General features: G+C 28.0%; 1 protein-coding gene across 1 annotated transcript in view; it reads right to left on the bottom strand.

The window, feature by feature from the left end:
• LOC111619487 (guanylate cyclase 32E-like) overlaps positions 1-13,613 on the bottom strand; it is a 157,460-nt gene that overhangs the window by 79,531 nt on the left and 64,316 nt on the right. The window contains exon 3 of the mRNA XM_023361216.1: positions 13,315-13,461. Within this exon, the coding sequence (XP_023216984.1) occupies positions 13,315-13,461 (147 nt within the window). The remainder of the gene's footprint in view (positions 1-13,314; positions 13,462-13,613) is intronic.

The raw sequence follows: 13,613 nt of genomic DNA, 5'->3' as shown, positions 1-13,613 counted from the left end.
AAAAAGTATATATATAATTATAATAAAGTTACAATAAATTAAGTTAATATATAATTATATATACAGTACCTAATTTATATATAATTATATGTACAGACGATACTAAACTCAATTTACCCGCCTAAACTGTCCGTAGCGTGGCGCTGGACGGCGGAAAGTAGTTCGGCTGCCCGATGACGTTTTACGTAATTATAGGAGTTTTTTTTTACCGTTGTTTACGGATACCGCCACAATTTTTTCGCCGTCTTATAGGAATCGTAATTATAGGAACCCGTCTTATAGGGGAATCTACTGTATTTTAATATTTGTTTATGTTTATATAAAATAAATTTATGTGTTGTATCAATATTATAACTTAAGATTAAAAGCATTTTTTATGTAAATTTCTTTAAGATTTTACTTACTAAAGCTAAATTTTGAAAAAAAAAATTAATTATTCATCGCGTATAAACGAAGCTTAAATAAATTTTGTGTAATATTAATATATTATAAGTAGAATTCAATAATTCGAGGTTTGGCATATAGTTTCCTGCCTCGAATAATTTAAAACATCCACGCACAACCACCTTCGAAACAATCCCCTTAGGTGACGATACACTTTTAATAGCTCTTGAATAGTTTCTGGAAGCATTGGTGCAAGCCATCTCTTGATATCTCATCCGTAATCCGTAAGGTATCAAGTCTATAGTCCTTTATCTTCTCTAGTGGCGTAGGCAGTATGTACTTCTATGTAACAAGAGTACATTGTAACTTTAGATTTTCGCGGTCTGATTGTGTCCTGAAATCCTGTAGCTTGAATGTGCATGCAGAATGGTCCATAATCAGAGTTTCTCACCAGAAATGACTAATATGCTTCGCATTCCCCTTATTCAAGCGACTTAGCCTCTTGCGAGTTTTACCTCTTCACTGACGAAAAAACAACTGCGGGACATCACATCTTGTGCATTGATGTTTTAGGAAAGGAACTACAGTATACGCTTCCCGATTTTTTGAATCCTATTTCGTAAATTCGTTAAATGAATTCATTGTGAAAATAATTTTAATAAGTGAACATACTTATCTAATATCCTATCATTAAATACTTGAATAAAGTGTTCATAGAAATCTACAGAATTTTAATATAGTGATAAATTCTTCACTAAAATTTCAAAAAAGTCTCTGGTATACGTTTAAGTAGGTCTAAATTATTCTCAAATTAATGTTATACAAAATTCATTTACTTTATATTGAAAATTTAACTTAAATAAATAATTTTTATTCAATTTTTAAGAACCAGATTGTTTATCGTAGAGTTAACATTTACTATTATTACGGCTGCAAAGAAACGAAATTCTTTCATTGCGACTGATTGTAATTTCTGGTTATCCACACGATCTGGAAGCAGATGGGGGATACAAATTTAATGCTTTTTTTCTGGGAAGGTTCTTTTCCAAAAATTCTACAGAATGCAATTAGATAGAACCAAAGAGTTTTTAGAATCATACTTAATTAATTTATTAGCGTACAGTTTAGAATTTTCTATGCATTTTTAAAATCATAGAAAAATTTTGTAAAATATTAACAAATTCGCCTTTTAGTCGCTACGGTATTCTACCCTCGTGTTTGTCACCACTGTCTTAACCATGCAGAGAATAAATCTGGGTTTAAAGTATTTTCGAGTAATGTTAATTTCATACACAAATGCTCTACATTTGTTAGATCCGTTCAGATTCTCAACAGTTTTGTGCTTACTCACTTCCAATGCTTTTATTTGTCAATAAAGTTTCATTTCTTGTAGCAACTCGATATTCCTCAATAGAACAATCAGTAGGTCTTTTTAGTATTGTCTCTACCTCTATAGACATTCTTACTTTTTATCACCTTTCTCACATTACTCGTCAAAGCAGTCTTTGTCCCGTTGTCTTTTTCTCTTACTTAAAATAACATTTTTTCCATTCAGTTTGATCTATTTATTAGCCAGTTATCATTTCGTTTCATAGCCGCTAGAAGACATATTTTCCCCGTAGACTTACAATGTGAATCCGAAACTTAATATACTCTTTAGCAATTGTTTTTTGAAACATTTTTATGCAAGATATAATATAATATGTTCTAGGTTGAGTTATACATGGTCGATTTTTCGAGAAAAACAAGAAAAAAATTGGCATTAAAAATATTTGGCAAGACCTTCGCCATATTTCGAATGTCGGGTAGCGCGCTCGTTTACTGTTTTACAATGCAAAATTTTCTCATTGATTTAACGTGGGGATTACATTTGACCCTCGATATCTTCCGTTCTACGACACGCCATTTTATTAGTTCTAGTAATTGCAAAATTTCGTTGAAAAGGTCGAGCCATTACTTTCCAAAACGTGTCAGCGATTTGAGTCGCTACCAAGGCAGTTTGCTCGCTTGGTTTCAATCAGGAGTTTGTCAACTAGATTAACATTTTTACATTTTATTTTGGAATTTTTTAACGTCTTTTAATTAAAGTTCTCTGTTCGTTGTGATTTGTTTTTTTTTTAATTCGAGATTGTCTCTCTAAGTTTGATTATCATCAAATAATGACTAAATGTTCACACCTCGTGCATGTTCTGATGTTCATCAAAGTAGTGTCTAGCATCCATTAATAGCTGGTTAATTTGGTTATAAGTACTGCCATATAGTGATCTTTATGTAATTTTATGCGTGTCTTTATGTTTAAAGCACATGTTGCCAATAACCATACTGTGTGATGCAGCAAAGTCTATTAGCCTGATATTTTTTGCTGTTGTATTCATGACAGACATTATTTTTCTCAATTACTGGCCTAAATTTTTCTTCCCTTCCCACGTCCGCATTAAGTCATTAATCACAACTTTAATATCACAAAGTGTATATTCATTATTGAATTTAGTTTGAGTTTCATAAAAGGATTCTTCTTCATCTTCCTCTTTGTTTTACTTGCACAGGTAATGCACCTTTAATCCGGATACTGAAGAGTCTTGGTGATTCAACTTTAAAGCCTATACTAAGATAATTAATCAGCGAATTAACTAGAAAACCTGTAGCTTGAAAATGTTTATCAGCATGGTAACTACAGAACATGATGTGATCAGTATTTTTTAAAATATCCTGTTCAATCAATATTATATTACTTTTTGGACTCCTATGGTATCAAGTCTATAGTCCTTTATCTCCTTTAGTGACATAGGCAGTATGTACTTCTATGTAACAAGAGTACGTTGTAACTTCAGATTCTCGCGGTTTGACTATGTATTAAACATATTTACAAAATTTACGTATTATTCAATATTTATCGTTGAATGAATGATATTTAGTGCACTAAATATCCATTATAAGTTTTAGCGTTAACAAATATTAAACTTTATATTAAAATATTAAACAATTAACGTTGTTAATTGTTTAATATTGTTTAATATAAAGTTTTACATAAATAAACCATGAAACAACACAAACGTTGATTTGTGTTGTTTCATGGTTTATTTATGTCAATTTTCTTAGTTATTAGTAATTTTAGTAACAATATGTAATCTTATTATCTAAAGCAATAACAAGCAGATTATAATCTGCAAGCACATTCACTTAAAATAAATTGAATTTGATAGTGTCATTGTGACATTTAACATTATAATATATGTATATTTCCAAGCATTTATTAACTTGATCTTCGATCGTTGCAATGACTTACTTCTACAGATATATATTTACAATAATAATAGCCTAGCTCTTCTAACATCACCGGATGAATACATAATATACAAGTAAATAGAAAATTAATGAATATACAGTATTCTTAAATATTTTACATTTTCATCTTAGAGAAGCTTCAAGGAAACTTGTAAAACGTCATAAAGGGGTATTTTATCTTTTATACGTGTATTTCTTAAATTCAGATTATGTTCTTGGAAGTAACAATTTAAACTATACAACGTGACACATTAATATTGTTTATATTACCTTATATATTACACTACGACCTTATATGAAGTCATAATAGAAAATATGTACAACTTGTTAGTATAGAGAGTTGTAAAACAGCAATCAAAAAGCGGTATACAATGTATGTAAAAATTACTTAAAATTTAATAAAGTATACATTATTATCTATTTTCTATTATTTGAATTATATTCCCACTTAAATTCCCTTTCGTTATTATAAATATCATAAAAATTGTTAAATGTAGCAAATTCCAGCTTCGTTTCCAATTTTAATGGAATTATACAACTCTAGGGGGTAAGGTATATATAATTATCTAAATGGAATAAACTACTTCGAGAATAATTTGTTCCATTTAATTGTATACCTTACCCCTATTTATTGAGGAAAAAGACTAGTCCACTACTTGACATAATGCTTACGATAGACTTTTCCTGTCGCGTTAACTGATCTCGATTTCCGTTCTTCTTTCTCAGAAAAAAGGGAAAAACTTTTTGTAACCAGTTTGTTACAGGCTTATATCTGATTTATTTTTTATGTAGGCTCTTCAATTATTATATATTATTATTATTCATGGATGAAACATGAATAAATTTAGGTATATCAGACTTTAATTGCACTCACAAAGACTTTTCTGAAGATAAAATATATTCGTGAATACTTTTACATATCGAATGGAGAAGAGAAAGTACTGAAAAACATAAATGGAGAGTTGAAATTAAAATACAGTTCAGTAATAGCAAAAAAAAAACATTAAAATNATTATTATTATTAAATATTAAAAAAACTTTTAAAAATCACGTGATTTCTGGTCAATACCGAAGTTCATATATAATTTAGCGGTGCCTACACCCCTAAGCTTTACTCGATTTTCATCTATCTAACTCTATTCTCGATGTTAAGGCAGGATAGACAGACAGACAGAGGACAGTGAGAATTCATAGGTTAACAGTCCAATTGAAAATTGCAGTCCAATTATTAATTTAAAGAATTGAAAATGAATTTCACCTTATAGTACTTTGTGTACTGATAAATAAATTCGATTATGAGCCTGTTAATTCTGACAAAGACTAATATTAAACAAACACATGTCCCTGTGTCTTTCGTCACGTAACCTTCGTTAATTTCATTTAATTTAATTTACAGTAGTCTTTTGTTACTAAAATAAAATTTAAAAAATAATTGGGAATGGATAAACGAATGTCAACTCGAGAAGTTATTCTCATAAGTGTTTTTATAATGGAATCAATGGAGTTCAATAGCTAGAATGACAGGAAAGAGCAAAATTGGGCACATTTTCGCTTATAATTATTTTAAATTACAGGGCTGTGGTATAGGATCTATTACACATACAGTAGAACTCCGATTATCCGAATTGATTCGTTCTGCAGGTGATTCGGATAATCAAAAATTTGAATAAATGGATTAACATGTAAAGAATAAATTACAAGCATCCTACAGAAAATAGGCGCACTGATCATACAGTCGCGTGACGTAAGAGAATTGCAATGTGACGTCAGTGAGAGAGTTTCTCTCTCTCTGACGTCACATTGCAATTCTCTTACGTCACACGACTGTAGGAGGGCAAGTGGTTCGGATAATTGAACAATTCGGTTAATCGGCCTTTGGATAATCGGAGTTCTACTGTATTATTTTACCCATAACCTCCGCTGCGTTATCTCTCTGTATATCACATCATGGAAGTACTGTAGTTTCATTTATTCGTTTACATTTTTGATTCACTGCACTGCACTGTATTTACTGCGATTTTTTTATTTTTTAAGTTGAATTTTTAATTAATATAACTATATTATTTGCGAAACGTGGCAAACAAACAATGAAGTAAAGCAATTCTTTCAATTGAATAATTATTAATAAAGGCGATTTCAAATTTATAATGGACTTTCTATGAACTTACGATTAATTTGGCCTCTGAAGTTTTTCTATTATTCAATATTTTCATTAATCCGATTACCTATTGGTTCATATATGTTTGTATCATAAAATGCATCAATCTGCAGTTCTGGGGACCGGGTTCGAATTGATTTAAGGAACTTCAGGAATGGTTCCTTTCGAATATGTCATGCCTCGTCTATATTGCAGACCCGGACGAATTCATAGTGCACTCAGTGCAAAAAAAGTTAAAAAAGATACGCAAAAGGACATCCAAATTGGTCTACCAATAGGTATCGAAGAATTTACAACTACAAGAATTATATACGTACTATTTACAACTTTACTTTTTAAAAATACTACGTTAAATATAGCTTAAATAAATCAATCCTTTTATACAAATTTAATGAATAACAACATTCTTATCCTCAGACCACATCTAAAATTGTCACTAAATCGAGTGCCAATTTCAGATGCAAACAGTTTGATGGAGCTAAATTCAGTTTTGCTGTATTTAATTAATTACTTTTTATTATGATGAAATTCAGTAAGCAAAAACATATTTGGAAATTTAGTTTCCAATGATGAAATTAGTAAAATTATGCGCTTTAATTAATAATAAACTTTTAAGCAAATTTATAAGTTNATACATAAACACAAAAATTTATGCGAAGTTGACATTGTTTACAGATAAAGAAACGAGACTTGTAATGCCACTTGACCATACAAAATCAAAGTCACAACTATTTATATAAAGAATGTATGATGATGATGATGATGGTTGATGGTTTATAAAAAATGCTTTATTGTACAGTACAAATAAAAAAAAAACAGTAAATAAATATTTGAATATAAATGAATAAAGTAATTTCAAATAAATAAATAAATTATTATAAATTATTATTTTATCAATAAAATGTTTTGATAAATTGGAATAGATATAAAGGAGGAGAGAGAAGAAAGTATAAGGATGCTCTTATATCAATATGGAGTTTTCAGTGTGAGTTAATAAACTGTTTTATAAAATAAAATAATTCTTCATTATAAATCAAAGAAATATAATATGTTGCCACAGATACAGAAATGCATTCAATATATCTAAACTTTGTATATATTTCAGAGATATAAACAAAATTTAAGTTTGCTTGAAGTGAAAATAAATAAAGTTTAAATTGTAATAATTATGTATTAAGAAGTAGTTTAAACGTAATTCTGTTTCTGTAATTATTTAACTGAGTAATTAGAATAATATTCTTACTCATAAAACCATCCTCCCTGTATAACATAATAGCTGTTTTTATTAATATAACAATTTTAGAATTATATAGTTGATATAATTAAAATTTTTCATATTCATATACATTAAAGTCTGTAATTTATCTTTATTTTCCATTAATTTTTATAAATATTCTACTGTTTTGACATTTATTTATCTTTTTTACGAGAATTTTGTAAACTTAAATATATATATATTTATTAAACGCTAAAATATCCTGAATTATTTTGTTTGTATGTAAAATAAAGCAACAAACAATCGTTCATAAAAGATTTTTACTAAATTGGTATATAGTAGCAGATAACAAATGTCTATAATGTTACATATAGTCATCATCGTTATTCAAGTACCGGTCTCAGAGTATAGCAAGATGTATGTATAAATATAAATACTTACCTTGCTATACTCTCTATATAAACGTCGTGGAAGATATCTAAGTCACATTGACGGAGCCATTTGATGACAACAAATTCTACCTCGTTATCTTGCTGAAAGTATAAACTAGCCAGATGCCTCTTCGAAAGAATAAACAGGCAGTAATTCACTGAATGTAAGCTTAAAACTTTCCAGTCATACACACTGAAATCGTTGTATGGTGCCTTGTGCCACGAGGGACTTCGTATTGTCCCGCACATAATGACGTCTGCAGACAATAAGCCGTGTATTCGTCAAATACTTCTTCTATCTGTTAAGCAAACACCATCGAAAGTCGTCTATATTTAGAGTATTTCAGTGTCGTTATCTTATTTTTTCAAGCAAACCAAATAAACAGACAATGTGCAAGTTTGGTTTAGATTTTTAACAATATTAAATTAATTAAATTTTGATTAAATAGATTTATTCTCGGTTTTTTTTTTATTTTTACAATTACTAATTTGCATAAGAGTTAAATAAATTATATAATGTGATAAAAAATAAATAGAGAAAATGAAATTTTATTTTTGTTTCTACAGAATTACTCAGAAGTTCTAGATTAAATTTGAGATTTGAATTAATTCAGACGTTTTAAAAATAAATTTAATAATTCTTCAGTTGTCGTTACTCAACGAAGTATTATATAAATTAATAAAAATATATAAGGAGCAAAACACGAATTTTATAAATTCACTGAAATTTGATTTCCATCTAATACCATTCGATGTTAATAATAGCATTTAAGTACCGTAATTTTATACGTAAATTTATTAAATTGTCTATTAACATATAAAAAAGTTTCTTGCCTGTATTACTAATTTACCAAAAGCATACTTAATTCGAACTAATGAACCAGGCTTATTATAATCCTAGCGCATCTAATTAATTCTTTCCAAAATGCATTTCGACCTTACTGACTATTTTCAATTGGATATTATACAAAAAACAGTCTATGGTAACTATTGACATTATTCTTAAAAATTATAATTTTTGTTCTTGCATTATTTATTGTCAAATAAATAGTTTTTAAACGAGTATTAAATGCATTAATTTTCCGCTAACGCAACTATTGTTAGAGTGAGAAATAAATCATCTGCGTAAAGAATAAAATGAAACGTTTTATCAAGAATTTAAATCCCATCTGATTCCTTCAAAAACAGTTGGCTTACATCCGATAAATACAATGTCAGATAAAAAAAAAATGGAATACAAGAAAAACTGAATACTCATACTACTGAATTTCACACCAATACGTATTATTCTATCTTGAATAAACATTTAAAGTACAAAACAAATGTGTATTATTTTAAAGTATCTCGCAAAATTTGTTTTACATACAACAATTCTTTTCTTCCCCTCAATATTCTCCTTTGTTTTACAAACAACATTTTTCAGATTTTCATCGTTTAATTCATGAACCTGAAAAACTGAAATACTGTATTTCCTATGTCAAAATAATGGAATCATTTGGTTGAATTATTAAAATACATGATACATGTATTTTAATAAGCATTGTTAAATATTAGCAACATGCAGATAATTTTCAGTATTTCGTTGATCTGCAATAACGGCATAAAGATAGAAAGGCGTGGAATGAATCAGTTTCTGGAATGATGGAGGGATGTTCTTGACTAAACGAGCTGTAGCTTCGTCTTCAGATAGTTGACTATAGTTGATTGCAATCCAGCAAATTGTTTATTTTGCAATATTCTATGAACTCTCAATCAGATTAAGATTGCAGAGTTGCCCGGCCTTGGTACAACTTTGACGATGTGTTGTGAAAACCAATGGAATTATGCTTTTGATGGAATGGACTTCACTAAATCATGCTAGAACACAAATCATCAGCTCCCTAAAGATCTTCAGCTGATGGTAGCACGAAGTATTCCAAGCTAATCTGATAATATTATCGTTAATGTTTGCATTTACATACGCAACACTACAAACACAATTAGTAAAAAACGACCCCAAAAAGTCACGCTTGCTGGGAATTTAACCGAAGTCTTCAAGCAACTTGGATTGTACGCTTCATGTTTTCTACTCCATACTTAAAAACCGTTATCATCAAAACCAATGTAGAAATGTGACTTGTCTGTAAATAACTTTTTATACCCTCTTGTCCACGATTCATGCTGCCTGCACTATTGTAAATGCTGTTTTTTCTGTCGTGGAGTTAATTATGGTTTAATCTTAGCGAGCCATGATCGAAAGCCTATTGAACACAACTGTTGCAAAGTAGTTGGCTGCTATATCATGTTCATTCCTAATTATATTAAATGCCTAATTACTCTTAATAGCAATAGTATCAATACATACCTTTAACATGCACTGTTCCAATATTTTAACGCAGTTGATAAACTATTTCATTTTCCCCACTCATCGAATAGTAATGAACATATTTTATATGCATGAAATAATCCATGGCTATGGAACAATTGCTTGCCTGATATTTTTATTTCTAGCTTGTTTTCGTATTCCAATGAATTATTTTATTACAGCAAATGTATTTGCAAAGAATATAAAACTCACTTTTTCTTGTATTCCATTTTTACCTTCCTGGCTGTTATATATAACAGACAGAAAGTATGGAAATCGGTAAAAAATGACCTCCCACGCCAATCCTTTTACACTTTGGACTAGGAGGACACTGAAATGTCGATCATACACGTTTAGAATTGAAATGGAAAATTTTTTCTAGATACTTTTTGGATTACAGTCGACCTCCTATAACACTGTTGATAATTCCGTTTTATATGAATTCCATGTTGTACGAGTCACTTAGATTTTACAAATACGTGAGCCATTCACAGCCTGGCACNTATACAACAAAATTGTACATATACATTCTTTATATATATATTTTCTTGAAACAAATTAATAATATCATTTAAATAAATTCTATAAGTAGAGAATAGTATATTATCCTCTATATTATATAGACCCCACTTTAAGACCGCACTCTTTACTTACATTTTTATTTACGACTAACATAATTATAATCTCTTTTATGACTAAAAATGCCGTATTTAATTGCCTTATTTTTTGTTAGCTATTTACAATGTAATGTTATATGGTTAAAGAACTTAATCTGAATTTATGACACTGAGCTTATGGGTATAGAATGGCTTGCTTTACGACGATTTTACATGGATCAATTATGTTGAAAAACGATGATCTATCGAAATTTAAACTTTCATATATTTTAAATTAAAGATGAAATTTCAGTATAACTATACTATATTATACCTTTTAGATATCGTTGAGGTATAGAAGTGTCGTATTGTTCGACGTCCACTCCAATGACAAAGTATTCACCATTCTCTAATAATCCTTGTTTTTGTAAACTAATCATCATACCAACGTGCTCGTAATAATAACCCACGATGACATAAACTATTAAAAAACATAAATTAATTACTATTAAAATAATATAATATAATAAAAATAATTAAATATTCATTTAAAATGAAGAAACGGCATACAATTAAACGATATAAAATTAATATTAATTTAAATTGAATGTTTAAAATTGAAAAATTTGTAACAATTCTAATACAATACTTGAATATTGATACTGGTTTCTTTAAAGTTAAGAAATAAAAAATGACTTTCTTCGATGTTCAGAAAGCAAAACTGTACTGTTTTGAATACGAAAAGAATTTATCTTCCTTCGAATCAAATATATATATACATGTATTACATATGCAGTAGCATATGGAAAATATGATACGAAACAAATTGAAGAAATGTATAAAACATAAATCAAAAATATGGCAAAGATGCACTCCAGCTGTTAAAATTGGTTGTTTAAACTTTCTCCACTACACAAATATTTATATGAACTTTATCTATTTTAATTTAAACGTTAAGAACGAGAGACTCGTTTACTAGTACAGAATTTCATCAGAGAATAAAATAACTTTTTTGAAATGAAGACAATAAATTCTGTTTTGAAGGAAACAAAAACTATATTTATAAAGTTTTTAAAAGAATTTTGAGATTCATTTTGAGGAAAAGCATTATTTCGATTGATTTTTTTGAAAATATCCCATTACATTTATACAGTTGAAGGAGCTTTTCTTATACTTCAAATGAAGGGTGAAACAAGAAACATCGTGACTTATTGACAAAATACATTTCTGAGGGGGGATAATACATCTAATTTATAATTGTCTGTATGAAAACACAATTAAATTATTTCTAAAAATAACTGTTTAATTATTAAAAATATAAAGTACAATAAAACTAAATTTAAGCCATATTACCTTCTCTAACATCGTGATTCTTTTGCGAACGTACTTAAAATTTAAATTACAAATTCAAATAAAATTAAAGCACTGTTATAACATTATTTAACCAATATTTAGATTATTGAAATTTTATTTTTATTTTAATTAAAAATATTTACGTAGAAAATATTACATTTTAATTAAGATCACATGCTTAACCGATGTTTTACTTGGTACAATTATAATTTTTTCAAAATAAATTATGAATTTTTAAATATTTTTAAGAATGTTAAGCTTAATAGACATATATTTGCACCATTTTATTGAAATAAAATATTAAAAAAATTATTAGTAGAAAGAAAATTATAAGAAGTTCGTCATTTCCGGTGATTCTTTGCACGGAATTTGCAAACTTTTAATTACGAAAAATTCATTGATTTCAATTAACGAAATTAAATACTAATTATACAATCAAAGAATGTATTTGAATATTAAAAATTCCTATTAAATATTTGTTTTTACTTAATTTTAACGATTATTTTATTCTTCATTTCACTCAATGAACATAGAGAGAGATCGGTTCTACATTATGAAATCTAGAGTGAAAATGATGCGAATTGACACGTTGAAGACATATTTAGCGATCGAATCGACAGAACTGTCAAGAAATTCCTAGAAAAATCACAGTAAATTCAGTTCACTAACTTGTATAACTTTATATGGTTGAGTTCTTCCTGTCTCTAATGCAATTCCTCCCGATCGAGATATAACTTACATTAATCATAAGTTATTCGTAAATATCATTTAAGTTTCGGAATTTTTGAAAAAATAATATAAATTCCTGTCAGTAATTAAATAAATTTTATAAAAATTTTACTTATTCTGTTTATTAACTTTAAAAATTATATTATTAAATTATTCATCATCATCATTTTTCGCCTATTCCAGCATACTTTTGCTAGGTCAGGAGAGCAAATCTCCATTTCCTCCAGCCATTCCCCATTTTTTCAAGGGTAAAAATTATTATTATTTTATTTAAATATAAATAAAATAAAATAAAATAAAAGTAATGTAGTAATGATAAGAAGTTAATAAAGTAAAATGATCTTGAATATCATTGATGATATAAAATGTAATTCCTCTCAGTTACAACAAATATACAACAAAATTGTACATATACATTCTTTATATATATATTTTCTTGAAACAAATTAATAATATCATTTAAATAAATTCTATAAGTAGAGAATAGTATATTATCCTCTATATTATATAGACCCCACTTTAAGACCGCACTCTTTACTTACATTTTTATTTACGACTAACATAATTATAATCTCTTTTATGACTAAAAATGCCGTATTTAATTGCCTTATTTTTTGTTAGCTATTTACAATGTAATGTTATATGGTTAAAGAACTTAATCTGAATTTATGACACTGAGCTTATGGGTATAGAATGGCTTGCTTTACGACGATTTTACATGGATCAATTATGTTGAAAAACGATGATCTATCGAAATTTAAACTTTCATATATTTTAAATTAAAGATGAAATTTCAGTATAACTATACTATATTATACCTTTTAGATATCGTTGAGGTATAGAAGTGTCGTATTGTTCGACGTCCACTCCAATGACAAAGTATTCACCATTCTCTAATAATCCTTGTTTTTGTAAACTAATCATCATACCAACGTGCTCGTAATAATAACCCACGATGACATAAACTATTAAAAAACATAAATTAATTACTATTAAAATAATATAATATAATAATAAGTATTTAATTTGACTGAGATTAAAGTTTATATTTTATTTATGAAGTAAATGTTAAATACACGATTTTAATATAGAAAACAATTAAATTTTTATTAATATT

This window comes from Centruroides sculpturatus, unplaced genomic scaffold (assembly GCF_000671375.1).
Source record: "Centruroides sculpturatus isolate CEXI.00-Female unplaced genomic scaffold, Cexi_2.0 scaffold185, whole genome shotgun sequence".
NCBI lineage: Eukaryota > Metazoa > Arthropoda > Arachnida > Scorpiones > Buthidae > Centruroides > Centruroides sculpturatus.
Note: the sequence above shows the minus strand (reverse complement) of the source record. Positions and strands in the feature narration are given on the sequence as shown.